Source organism: Colletes latitarsis, chromosome 7, assembly GCF_051014445.1.
Source record: "Colletes latitarsis isolate SP2378_abdomen chromosome 7, iyColLati1, whole genome shotgun sequence".
Taxonomy (NCBI): domain Eukaryota; kingdom Metazoa; phylum Arthropoda; class Insecta; order Hymenoptera; family Colletidae; genus Colletes; species Colletes latitarsis.
This window is the reverse complement of record NC_135140.1, coordinates 22,719,611-22,733,828: the sequence shown is the minus strand read 5'-3', so window position 1 is coordinate 22,733,828 and position 14,218 is coordinate 22,719,611. Positions and strand designations below refer to the sequence as shown.

At 37.3% G+C, this 14,218-nt stretch overlaps 3 protein-coding genes across 3 annotated transcripts; 2 read left to right on the top strand and 1 right to left on the bottom strand.

Annotated features, from left to right (window-relative positions):
* The first annotated feature begins 1,856 nt into the window (after positions 1-1,856).
* Vps60 (vacuolar protein sorting 60) lies at positions 1,857-4,827 on the top strand. Its single transcript, XM_076768694.1, has 4 exons — positions 1,857-2,227; positions 2,320-2,637; positions 2,709-2,936; positions 3,025-4,827. The coding sequence occupies exons 1-4, from the start codon at positions 2,159-2,161 to the stop codon at positions 3,073-3,075; spliced, it is 666 nt and encodes a 221-aa protein (XP_076624809.1). The 5' UTR covers positions 1,857-2,158; the 3' UTR covers positions 3,076-4,827.
* LOC143343623 (tubulin epsilon chain) lies at positions 3,396-5,785 on the bottom strand. The gene is made up of 9 exons (XM_076768695.1): positions 5,691-5,785; positions 5,294-5,526; positions 5,088-5,203; positions 4,832-5,020; positions 4,470-4,721; positions 4,261-4,407; positions 3,844-3,993; positions 3,619-3,793; positions 3,396-3,542 (listed from the first exon to the last, which is right to left on the bottom strand). Exons 1-9 carry the CDS (start codon positions 5,713-5,715, stop codon positions 3,396-3,398), a joined length of 1,434 nt encoding a protein of 477 aa, XP_076624810.1. The 5' UTR covers positions 5,716-5,785.
* Positions 5,786-5,849: 64 nt separating this feature from the next.
* On the top strand, positions 5,850-8,791 carry Nemp (Nuclear envelope integral membrane protein). Its single transcript, XM_076768693.1, has 8 exons — positions 5,850-6,111; positions 6,412-6,521; positions 6,608-6,830; positions 6,907-7,073; positions 7,154-7,369; positions 7,456-7,580; positions 8,140-8,301; positions 8,396-8,791. Exons 1-8 carry the CDS (start codon positions 6,018-6,020, stop codon positions 8,514-8,516), a joined length of 1,218 nt encoding a protein of 405 aa, XP_076624808.1. The 5' UTR covers positions 5,850-6,017; the 3' UTR covers positions 8,517-8,791.
* The last annotated feature ends 5,427 nt before the right edge of the window (positions 8,792-14,218 follow it).

Here is a 14,218-nt window from a genome sequence, read left to right as displayed (position 1 = left end):
CACCTTGTATATGAGTTCTGGCGTTTCGTATAGCTTCGGGGATTCGAGAAAGGCGGCGAATGTAAGTCTACCCTTCTTGATCTCAACACAGTTGAAATTCGACTTCGTATCACCGGCATGTGATATCGAATCTCGACTGCCCAGGCATATTTTACTTTCCGACCTATGTAGGCGCATATAAGCAAAATACCATAATGAAAAAAAAATTTTTAATTAATTCTAAAAAAATTATTTTCGGTTCCGGGGGTCAATTGCAATCATTTTTGGTGAATAGACATACCCCCGAAATCCTACCCACTTTCGAGAAAAAAATTCAAGAAGGTGTGAAATTTTTGGACGGAAAAAAAAAATTTCAAATCGTTTTGGAAAAATTATTTTCAGTTGCAGGGGTCAATTGCAAGCATTTTTGGTCAATAGACATACCCCCGAAATCCTACTCAGTTTCGAGAAAAAAATTCCTTACCGAAAATATCATTTCTGGCCGGAAATGTCTGCCCGAATTTTCATGCGGATCTTTAAAACGTCATAACTTCTGAACGGATTGGACGATTTTAATGTTTAAAAAAGCAAACTACGCGTATTTTGATGGAGAATGTGTACAAATCGCAAAAATATTCGAAAAGTTGGTCCCTGACCCCGAAAAATGATGAAAACCCCATAAAAATGGTCCAATTTTCAAACAGTCATAACTCCTACAATTGTGAATATATTTCAATGAAACTTTTTTCTGAAGTAGAGCTCATGGGTACCTACAAGAAAAGTATTAGACAACTTTTCTATAGAGCGTCAAACAAAATTACTAAAAATGAAAAAGGAATTTTTAAGAAAAATCGACAGGGGGTAGGTGCTTAAAAAGAACATAAAAAAAAATGCATTAAGTGATAGGTCTACTCGTATACCTCGTGTGTGGTAAATGCATGCGACTCACTCAATCGTAGAATGTAAATGCTCGGATGACGATGTGTTGACCAGTTGAAGTTAACAGCAAAGTCGGCATGGTCCTGCTGGTTTCCACGCTCGCGAATTAGGTGGCGGGATGGGGGAAGGGCCGATTTCTCGCAAAACTTGTATTACGAACTGAGGGATGCCTCAGGTAGAAACCGCGGATACGCGACTTACTAGAACAACGTAAATACCTTGACATTAGAATCATATTGATGGATGGCGATTGTAAAAGAAATACAATAATACGGTTTCATCGGTACTTTCTCCGAACAGAAAGTTTTTGGCGGGAATGCAAACACCAGGTTTATTATGGATCCGAAAAAAACCATCGAGGTTGTTACTTTCGTAACTCCATTTTGATTAACCATTTAAATTACTACCCGTTTTAAACTCGATCGGTGCGATACAGTTTAAAATATTGTCGTAATATTACAACTTAACACCCACCCTCTATCGAAACCCAAAACGGAATACCGCCAAAATTTATCCGCGTTGCAACGCTTTTCCTGTTAGCGATTAATGAAATTACCAAGTGTGCACAAGATCCAATTAAAGCATTTTCTTCACCGACGACTTTATTTTATTCTATAACGAGAACAATCTACCACTTTCGTATGAGAATACCTAACATTTGTATGCACCAAGATGGTGGCTCCTCACTCAATGATCACTGACTACTGGATTCGTACTGAGTACCTAGTCAATACAACAACTATTGGATAAATTGCAATTTCAATTATTTATTGCTGCGAATTAAATTAATTATACAAAATATTACATTATTGTATTTAAAAAGAAATTATTTACAATTATTTGTCATGCTTTAAAACTGTTCCCACAATTTACAACGATATTGCGCAATATTATTTTCCTATTTTTCTTTCGAATGGTAAATCATGAATGATACAGCCATCTAGTGACCATATGTATGAGTTGAAAGGGTTTCTGGTTGCATGCGAAATAGATTATTGCTAAATTAAATTCGATGTTAACAATTATTTTCATTCTTCTGCATGAACAAATATAACAATTGATCGACAACTTTAAGTAGATAACATGACCCATCGTGTATCCATACCCCATTACTAATGTCGTAAGTCAAGGAGAGTGTCGCTACTTCAAAGCGATGAATCAGTGACTGACGTTTCAAGCAATAGCAAATATTGTAACAATTAAGATTGTTGTATCTTGCGTTATTTCTTAATTTCACAAAATGAACAGGATTTTTGGACGGGCTAAGCCCAAAGAACCGTCTGCTAGTCTCACCGATTGTATCGCTGGGGTATGAATTACGTTTTGTCGTATTGTCATCAAGGTTATATTATAATTTTTATAATTTACATTGTACATGATTATTTAAAATATTTCTCCAAGGTTGACAGCAGAGCAGATTCTGCGGAAAAAAAGATAGCAAAACTTGACGCAGAATTAAAGAAATACAAAGATCAAATGGTTAAAATGAGAGAAGGTCCTGCAAAAAACGCCATAAAGGCTAAAGCATTGCGTATTCTAAAACAACGAAAAATGTACGAATCACAAGTAGATAACTTGCGGCAACAGGCATTTAACATGGAACAAGCAAACTATGCCACTCAAACGCTAAAAGATACTCAAACAACGGTAATCACCATGAAAGAAGGAGTGAAACAGATGCAGAAAGAGTTTAAAAATCTCAATATAGATCAGATCGAGGTATATAGACTGAAATTATTCTTTTTCAAAAATATTTATTTGCTTTGTATGTTTAATAATACGTTGCGCAGGATCTTCAAGACGATTTGGCAGACATGCTACAACAAGCAGACGAAGTACAAGAAGCAATGGGTCGTAGTTATGGTATGCCTGATATTGATGAAGATGAATTAGCTGCTGAATTAGAAGCCTTAGGAGATGATTTGGGTATAGACGAAGATTCGAGCTATTTGGATGATGCCATAAAAGCACCTAGTGCTCCTGATAAGGAACCTGGCACTGCTTCTGTGAGGAATAAGGTTTGTATTTAAAAATAGATTTTGTCCCTAGCGATTCTTATAATTTCATTGCCAGAGACATTTACTTCATCTTGAAAATTTCTTTCAGGATGGTGTATTGGTCGATGAATTTGGCTTACCGCAAATACCAGCCAGTTAAAACAATATTAAATAGACTATTCGATGAAAACAAATTAACGATATTTACAAATATGCCCAAAGACTTTAGATCCTTGAAAGACTTTGAATTGCTTTTTACAAAATGTAAACACAAGCAGCTTCCAAACTATTCGAACTGTTCAAACTTGTCGGCAAAAACGTGCGTAAATTTTAAGTCTTTAATAACTAACATAATTGCGTTATTGTCATTGGACAAATTATTTTTATTCGATTATATTTTTCGTTGTAAATATATATAAATCGAATTAACGGAATAAACTTTTATTATTAAAAGTTCATTAACACATTGCTGAAATGTAATTAAATAATTTGTAGTCGAGAAATGTCTATTTGTTTCACTGTTTGCAGTTCGGCATATTGTGTAACTAAGTTTGTAAGTGTCTCCTTACTATCGGCAAAATATGCTTCTTCGAAACCTTGAACTTGCGTATAGTGATGCACGTGTGCCTGTAATATAACCTTGCAATTTTGTTCTTACGAAGTATGCATATTATATATATATATATATATATCTTAACATTACCTTTCTCTTATATAACGTAGCAAACTGCTTTATGATATTTTTAAATAACGATGACATCGCGGATGAGTTTAAAAGACATAACACAGAGGCTGAATGTCCAGCTGGGGGTATGGAACACAAGCCTACTTTCATAGCCTCTTTACTCCACTCCGTAAACTTAACTTTACTTTGAAACCTAAGAATATAAATGTTACTGTTTGGCTTCTGGAAAAGTAAGCGATATACCTTTTAATATTTCGTTGTAAATCGGTCATAGAACAATTTCCCCTTGCTATGTGTGCAGCGCTGAAAATTATTGAATCTGCCTGGAGTGGATCTACTTTAATCAACCGATTGTTTCGTGACCATGTATTAGTAAACAGTTCATCTTGCATCCTTAAAATTATAAATAAAGATTTCTCTATCAAGTGTAATACGTAGAAGTATGTAGATAGTCCGAAACTTGGGTTTTTACAGTGAAAAAAGAAACCTATTCGAGCGAATCTCGATACATCTCGAACAGTCGAACTGTTTCGGGACCATTCGACGTAATTCGAAATGTATCGGACTTGACTCCAATCTGTCGATTTTTCTTAATGGCTCGAACCTAAGTTTCGCACTGCTTGCACACCTTTAGAAATTAGATATAACGCCACTACGTACTTTGTTCCTTGTGCAGTATATATTTTCGGTGCGGTTAAAGCTGTCGGACTGACACTACTAAATATATACTGTAATTTTGGATATGGTACAAGATTTGTTGCTATTTCGTTTATATCCATATTTAAGACACCCGGAAATCTAGATCCGCTAACGGAATAATTTTTTTGTATATAAAGTTACGAATTAACAGTTTTTAAATCATTAATTACCTAGTTAAATGAAGAAGCATATTTACAACAATACTATTCATATCTTGAAATGGTCTACACGAAACATTGTAGTTTATCTGATCCATGTTCTCTTTTTTATTCAATTGCGAGGTACATATGTCTAAAAGCGATGTATTTTCAACGGGAAATACACATGTTGCGTATTCTATAAGCTCTCGTGTTGCTAACAATGAATTATATGGAGCTGTAACAACATCTTGCATAACTGTTGGATATATGCAAGATACCAGTCTGAAAAATTGATTACTGGCATTGTATTTCTAATTGTAAAAAGAAATTCCTGTGATTATAATTAATGTGTCCTTGAAAAAGGTACATATATTTTTATGGTGTAAAAGTACCTGTCTACATTAGGATAGTTATCAGCCAATAATTTTAAGGTAGCTGTCCCTAACCCAGAACCAGTACCACCTCCAAGGGAATGCATAATTAAGAAACCATGTAACCGACAACATTTTTCAACTGTACGCCTTATACTATCCTCTAATTTATCACGATATTCTGTTCCATGAGTATAATAACCCACAGCCCTATGTATAACATTTATATAAAATTTATTTCAGCTAAATGTTGGGGTAAGAAGGGAGAATTGATTACCAATTATTTGCAGATCCTGGATAATTTGTGACCATGCAAGTTTCATCGAATAAATCATGTAAAGGACCTTTCTTTATTCCTGTTATAACATTATCTTCCATATCTATTAAAACCGCCTATATGATAAAACGTGTATGCTAATCTATTAATCTAAACGCCGCAAGTGATTTTCGTGTAATAAAATTAACGTAAAGTAAATATTATACCCTGGCCTTGACTTTAGCTTTTTTTAAATCTGCTATAGTTTTGAAGCATAAATTATGCGAATTATCAGGTACTGAAAAGAAACTATGAAACGCATCTGATAGATCGTTTATATTTTTAATATGATGACGCTGTGTTTTCAATAAATTCACGGCAGTATGCGTCGTTTGTACGCCATACTCGTGCAATGTCAAAGGCCAAAATGCTGAACCGATCTGATTTCCGCATTGCCCAACTATAATTTATAGAAACATGCAATTCGTATTAAAACTATTTAAAACTTCTTTAACTACGATCACATATACGTATAACAGTAAATTAATTTTCAAATTAATTTCTAAGACAACAAATTCAAAAATATTTACGCGGGAAGATCGCTATACGTGTAAGATAACGTACCTTGTATCGTGATGAACTGACTCATAAGAATTTGTCACGAAACTTAATAACCACCAATCTTCTTTGATGTTACCTATTTGTATATTTTAATATTTTCAAGGTTAAAAGCTTTGTTTCGAATCACTGGTAGACTCCCGCTAATTTTCAGTTTGTTCTGTGAAGTTTGATAATACCAAATTCAATGAATATTGATAGTCTCGTAACAGCTGTATCTCGAAACTAAAATTTCAAACGATGGAACGCTAAATTCACAATGTCGTAGTTGTGTTCATAAATTCGAAAATTAAACGATAGATTAGAGTGATCGGTACTTGTATAATTAATAAAATGGAGCATAAAGTAGTTCAATTGTTTAGTGTAATTATATGTTTACTCGTCTGCAATTTTTTTTATTCAGAATCTGCATCGGCCACGGATTCGAGTAAGTAAACTTAACCTGTACATTTTGCATTTGTTAATGTGCCGATATCAATATTGTTAAAAAGTATAGAATTAACAAAGAAAAGGCGCCGCTTGTTTCGTATCATAACATTTTTACGTTTCTATGATGTTTTCAAGGCAATTAAAATCAATGTATTTTAGAAAAGATTACTTTACGATTAATTTTTTTGTAATATTATCAAATTCATTTATTTCACAATACACCAGTACTTATTATAAAATTTAATATTAAGATTGATGCTATAAAGTGCAATTCAATTTTTTTCTTGGTACTTTCTAGTACATTTTTTAAAACCAGAAGATGTTTTTGAAAACGACAAAGCTGGATTACAAATATTTTGTCACAGTGCCAATACAAAATATTTGATACACATATGGAGAAGTTTGACCGTAAGGAATAATGGTTTAAGATTAGTTTAAATCCTCGTAGACAAATTTGCATAGCATCATAGTGATAGTTTCTTATCAAATTATAGATGCATTTAAATACCAATATAGATAATTACGATCTTTACGATGGAAAAACTCCAAAAGAAGTTGCACAAATGCACGATGATAATCAGCGATCTTGGCGCTTTAATTTATTTGGTACAAAAAAGAGTAATAAATTAAAAATTAATCCGTTTGAGGATATATGCATAGGCGTGTACATATATCCTTCCAACACACACAAATATACAATGAGCATGACACAGACACGTGAGTGTAACGAGAACCTAAATTATTACACGTGTAGTACAAGTCTGTTAAATGAATTGAATTTTTATATTAATAGGTGTCGACATCTTGAAATTAATGTTAACAGTGCTAGGTGCTATGATATATTGGAGTGCTCGCAGATTAAGTAGAAATCCCTTATTTTATTATTTATGCGGGATCATGCTTGGAATAACTACCTCGATTATAATATTAGTATATTTTACTAGCAAACTATTACCAAGGGTAAACAATCTTAAACATTTTGTGAATATTTGGTCTAAAATATTTATTTTCCTATGGTTAATATATGCATATAATTGAAGGGTAAAATTATGTATTTGATGGTTGCTACTGGTTGGACAATGAGTTTTTACGTTTTACAAGCGTTATGGGAAAACGCGCATTTGATCGCAGTACAGTATAGGGAAATTGTCACATGGTATATCTTAGGAACATCTTTTATCAGTTTTGTTGTTTGCTATCGTTTTGGTCCAGTTACAAACGCAAGAACAAAAAAACTTATCGAATGGTTTTTGCAGGTCTGTTCCGTTTCTATATTAAACAAAGCTGACAATATAATATTTCTGAAATGTAATTTAACGTGTCACTAATTTTCTTTATTTAGATAGGGGGATTAATTGCAATATATTATAGCAGTTATTTCCGCGAAGCATCATTTTTCTGTTGTATCGTAATGATTCTCCTTTATAATTTTCCGATTGTTTTAATTCAAAAAGGAAGGAGTTACTGGTAAGTTAATACTAACGTTGTTGAGTTTTTTGAAAGCTGTAATAAGAGCGTTAATAACGAGAACAGTTTAGCTTTGTACGAAAGAATGAAGAATCTGACTTTAACTGCGTTACTGCCTTTTAATTAATATTCGTATGGCTTGATAAATATTCGATTCTTTTCAAACGATTCCGTTTTTATCGCACAAAGTTCTTTTAAATATTTTACTTTCGAATGTTTAGTGTTGCCAGCTGTAATTATATTTTGTACTTGTTTCAATAAAAATATTTTCTACGATTGAATTAATCCTAGGAGCACGTTTTTATTTTATTACAGATATAATAGAAATATTATACATATAAAGTAAGCATAACGTAAATTTGTTTTTTGTCCAATTTTTATTTGTTTTTCACGCGCACGATGTATGCGTTTTATTCTTATAATATTTATGCTTTTAATGTGTAAATAAAAGTGGTGGTAATAGTAGTAGTAGTAATAACAATAATAATAATAGTGGTCGTAGTAATAAACATTTGGAAAAATGAGCGTGTATGTTATATGTATACCTGTTTGAAATCAGGAAGAATATGTTTCCTGAAAGGAGAAAGTTATTAACTGAGGATCAATATCGTAAAGAAGGTATAAGGGAAACTAATAAAGCGTTAAACGAGCTAAAAGGATACTGTTCTAGTCCCGAATGTAATCCGTGGAAGACAGTTTTAAAATTAAAGGATCCCATAAGGTTATTGTACAGAAATATTTTAGCAGTTTCGGACGAGAATTATAACTGATTATGTTCATTACGTGTATCGTAATTGAAATACGCGTATTTTTAGGTTTGCCAAGTTTATGGAAGGCGAATCGCATTTGTCGGATGACGAATCGCGTGAACACGATGCCGAGATCACAAGAATTATAGAGGAATGCGAATATACGGATGATGAGGACGATTTCTGACGAAATTTCCATAGAGCACGTTCGTTAAAAAAATTTATCTACAAGTACAAATTCATAAATGTTGAAGCACCGCGAATTTCCGGAATACATGCGTATTTCGTGCAATGCTCGTTTCGAGTTTATGGAGAAACCGTTCCATAATTCGTTACGATGCGAATTGAATTTTGAATTTTTTACTGTAAATATCATTGTATTTGTAATCAGTGTAATTTCTGCTATGTTAATACGTTGATGGGTGATTTTTTCAAAATAAAAGTGTCGAGTACGATTCTCGTTGCAAACGCTGTGTAGCTTTGAAAGCATTCCGCGTGGATACGTCGATAAAATGTTTTCGTCCGTAAATCGGATTTACACAACAAAGAATCGCGATCGATATAAATGGAAAGTAGAACAGGTGGAAATTAAATAGTCGTTAGTCGCGATCTGTGCCGTGACCTACCGTTGATAAAATTTTTCACAGTCCTTTGCTATCTTATTCTTATCATGTTCGTGTGACTGAAATTTTCTGCATCAGAGATACGGCAATTTATCGTTTGCTCGAATTGTATTTCCAAGAATAGGATTTTTCACCTCGACGAATATACAACGCAGAATAGTTATGGAAAACTGAGTTTCCATTAATTAATAGCCGCTTTAAAGCTCGGAACGCGACGATCCACAGAATCGTCATTGTTCGCAGATTGAAACACGACGCGTTCTCGTTCCCTTCTCGCGAATACGCCGTAGACGACACGTTTTCGTGCCAACGAGTAGAAAACCACGAAGACGGTTTTTTTCGCAAACTTTCCACCGCGAGATAAGCGAGAAAAAGCGAAAGCTTTGTTCAAGGAACAGGATGTGGGTCAGCAGTAATCATCGGAGTCCCTTGTACCCCCCGCCTCCTCTTTTTTTCACTTCCTGGTGGATGTACAGAATAGAAGCAGGACAGTATTTGTCGCACGAGCAACGACCGTTGGTTTGTTTTCCTTGGAGCTTTCCGTTTCCCGTTTTCCGCTTTCTTTCTATTTTGGTTGGCCTGGTTTGCGCAAGCACACCGGCATGGCAGGGTTATTACTTCCCTTGCAAACAAGTTGGTCGTCCTGGAAAATCACGAAACACGCGCATCCACGTTTTGGTTGACTCGGTTGCTACCTTCGTTCGTCGCGAGCTGAATCGTCTCCGTATTTTCCTCGATTTCTATTCGTGTGTTAATCCTGAGAATTCGAATCCTTTTTCAGCTTCCTTGTATCGAAAGACGCAGTACACAGCGACATCGGTCTCTAGTCCGTGTAAATGAAAGTTGATAGAGAGCAATGAAAAATGTACGGAATAAATTGAATCGTAATCGATACGCGTTTAGTATAGATATTTTCCGATTCTGTGGCATGGTTTTTAACGTTGTCTGGAAATTATTGTTTCGCCGGCCGGATAGATAGGATAAAGTTTGGTTGCGAAGGCGTATCTGGTCTCGGTGCCGCGCAGATAAGCGATTCGCATATCTGGCATTTAATTCCACCTCGAGGCACGTCCTCGAATCGCTATTAACGTCGCGCGGAGACTCTTGGCCAGCCAGAGTGCGTGCGTACGGGCGTGCTTTCTCCGATGTTGGGCAAATTGTCATCAGCCGGCAAACAACACCGACAGGTGGTCCTCAATCGGACACCTTGCAAAAAGCTTCGACGATCGACCCGTATGCATACGGCTTCGGTGCATTCGCTCGATTGATCATATTGGATTACAAATTGACCAAGGAACGCCCACGGATTACGAGTTACGATCACACGGAAAAAGTAACAAGTACTGGCTTTCCTTTCCGCAGCTGATACTTGTTACAATATGTCGCTCGTTCGATACATTGCGCGACATTTAATTAGCAATCGTTTCAAATCAACTCCGCGTAATTAATACCCTAACACGATAACATTAATTTAGTTGGCAACAGGTGTCTAACGATTACTCTCTTCTTCTTCTTCTTTTCGCTTTTATTCGAGGTTTGTCAATGGACAGCTGCGTTTCGCGTATCTGTATCCTTCGATGAATCTATAAAGTTTAGTGGCCGTTTGTCCCTCGTTTCTCTGGATTTGAAAACAAGTCGTCTACTTGTTTACTTTTTGCCGATAGAGTATCAGGAATTGCCAATTACTTTGCATGTTTTCGCAGCCGGATAAAAACGTTGGTTTATTCGATCGATCGTAAATATCGTAGGAATTTTCATCGTCGGGCCGTCCGTCGTTGTACCGGTTCACCGTTAAACTCGAAGGAGGAACGTAGGAAGAAAATGAAAACATCGCGAACCGCGTATGTATATGTATACACTATTCGCGTTTAAAGGTAGCTAGATACGAATTATAAAGATCTAACTGCATTCTGATGCGAAAACTTGCCGAAAATTATATAAGGTGTTTTGTAAGAGCGTATTATATCGAGAAGTAAATTGTGTGCTCGGTCGAGTGGCTCGAGGAAGCCACGTGATCGGCAGGTGGGATTGGTGGCGGTCCAAAGGGCAGAAGCAAGATCAATAAGAAAAAGACTGGTTTTCCGTGATGCATGGCGCACCTGCTCTTGGTAAGCGACAGAACCGAGGAGAGTGGATCCGATCTAGTTTGCGAAATCTCAAGCTTTGTCGACTGACAAGTTTCACATTATTTTTTAACATATCCAGCGAACCATCGCGACACTTTATCGCGGAATATTCACGACACGACGGTTAAATTTTCAACGAATATTTCATCGTGTACGCATAAGCGATTTACCTTTACGTTGTTTGTTGGCTTATTATCGCGTTATTATTAATCTCGGGGGTAAAGGAAGATAGGAAGACGAGTATAGAGGTTGCGGACGAGCCGTGGACACGACGCGTTCCTTTCTAGAAAGAATATTTTCTCTCGAGCGACGCGACGAGAGAATAAGAAATGGAAAATTGACTGACCAGCAGCGAAACGACATAGGTCTCTGTGCCCCAAGTTTCTTCTTGGCGGTACGTGTTTCAAACAAATTACCGACGTTGTGCATCCAATTATACGGGCGAGCGCATCAGCAGGCTCAGCCAACCGTGTTGCAGACCGAAGCATAACCTTCGTTTCTCGATCGTTGCTCCTGTTGCGGACTGTTGTTTCCTGGCCCGTAATAAATAATTGCTATTTTCTTTCGAGATTTTTTCCCAAACAACGAACGTTAGCTTTTTCAATAACTACTCGTTTCTAGGAAATATCTACTATATGTCTCCCGTTTCGCGCAAAACCTTTTCTAATTCCATACAAGAACTAATTAAGATTCCTCCCTTGGTGCTTTCGGTAGATGGAAGTCTGCTTGTATTACGAAAGTAGGATTTCACGGTATACGCAGACTACAGGCTCTTACAATGGTTCCCAGAGTCAACGTCGTTCACAACGCGATTCCAATAAAGTCGTTGTCTGTGCGAGCCTGGGGCTTAACCGACCATAATCGCGTACGACCCCCCGAAGAAAGAAGGTTGGGCCCGGGAGAGAGAGAGAGAGAGAGAGAGAGAGAGAGAGAGAGCTCTCGAGGGACCGGAAGGGTCTGGCCAAGGCCCCAGCGCGTGCCATCTGCCGACTAGTTGTTCGGGTACCGGTCGTTCTTTGCTGGTTAGCTCCCAAACGCGCAAGAAATAGCCACCGGCAGCCTTTTAAATCGACTACTTCGGCAATCTCATTTTCAGTCAGCTGCACAATCAGCGTCCTTTTCCAGCCCGTACTTCTCTCTCTCGAGTTTTAACCTTCCTCTAAATTCTTTACGATCTACACCTTCGTTATTCTTCGTTGACAGTGATTATATCCTTCTCGTTGTCCGGGCGACGATTAATTTAAACGACTCTACAAATATTTCTGATAACGGCCATGCGTTGTTCAGGTCTAGTTGTTTGATTCAACTATTACGAGCAGTCAAGTCGTATTCGCTCGTCATTATTGCGCGAGGAGAAACGAACTCGGACTCGGAATGCATTTTTATCGTGAAATTGTATTAACGTCGCAGGAAATCCTGAAAACGGGAACAACGAGAAAGACCAGACGAAATGTGTGTCGCATCGGATAAGTATTTCAGTTACATTTAGTAGATACGTATGTGTTTCCGATGAAACCCTCGCGGATCGATGGTCAAATCACGAAAAGGCCGTACATACACTATACGAGGTGCCGGTTTGTGTTTCTCGATGTCAATTAGATACACCCCAACCGTAGATCACATCTGCCAGTGGCTCGTGGTGGGAGACGCTTGGGATGGTAATGGCATTAAAAAGAACCTTTGCAGCAAGTACGCTCGGTGTGATTTAGTGCACGCAGCGACGTACTTTGTGCCAATCAACCGACCACCCTACCTTCGGGACCAACGACGATTGCACTGTACTATGAAACATTAATAGTAAGAGTTTTACCGGTCACGGTCCCCTTTACCATCGAGCACTGTCTGGATACCCGTATCGATAAAACCTGTCGATTAACGAACGCTGAAAACGGTTCAAAAATTTCTCCGACTCGTTAATAATCTCCAAACCTTGTGAAAAATAATATCTATGTTTCAGGATAGGCTGGCTCGATTACGTATCAATTATTCATTCGTTAATTTTCTCTTCGTCTCCAGAATTGATGTAGAAAGATAGAATCGATGGGAATAAAAGGCAGTAGCATCGTCGAGAAAATGTTGATTCGTAGTAAAACGCGAAAACTAAAATTATTTTCTGGCCAACTCGATACAGTTCCGAAACAGTGGAGGTCGTTGAACGTTGAACTCGAGTATCGATAGAAAGGGCGACACTCGCAGCCACCGTGTTAATATACTCATGTACATATTGTATAGCTCGACATTTCGGCTTTTCTTCTTTTCGTGTCTACGGTACCGCCAACAAAGCGCGAATAAAGATGACGCTTTCTCGCATCGTAACCCACGGAAATTCATATCGAGGTAGATAATCGCTGATAGAGATAAAGCGATCCAAGACCGATGTAATTTGTCATCGTGAGAGGAGCCGTTGGGATCGAGGTCTTCTCGATACGATGGGAACGATCGGTGCGCAGAGCTACCGCATTTAGGGCAGCGTGAAAGCAAAAGGAGAGCCAGCCGGAGGAGCGAGGGAGAGAACGGAGGTTAAAGGTCACCGATCTTGCCACGGACTCGCAACCAAGAGTCTCTCACGACTCTGACCCTCATTACCACACAATTACTTCCTTTCCTTCGAGTAATGGCGTTCGGCCGTGATCCTGGAATTTTCAGAGGTCCTCTGAAATTCCGAATCAACAGACTACCTACCTCTAGTCCTCTTCCTTAGCTACGAGTTTCTTCCTCGCCTTTCGTCATTTCTACTTATTCTCTTTAAGCTAGAACGTTTCCGAGGGGAATAAACTTTACTCGTTTAATACTTGATTATAGCGATATACAAATTTACAACGTCGTTACATAAACTTCTTTATTATTCTTTGTTTTAAGGAGCCACCGCACGTTTAATCATACCCATAATTAAATCCTTAATTGCCTCGGCTCCAATCTTTCATGACATATTGTGTATATACTTTTTCTATTTCGGATCTCGATATTTACAACGATACCTTGACTCTCTCTTTACTCGTTCCATTCTGCACTCGCTTCGATTGTTAATAAATCAAATCAAGGGAAATGTATGTACATATAACGTTTGACAATTCGAAAACTCACAGTTATTTGGACGTGAATGAGTTTCTAACGAGGTCCGTTTAACAACTTTTCCGAAT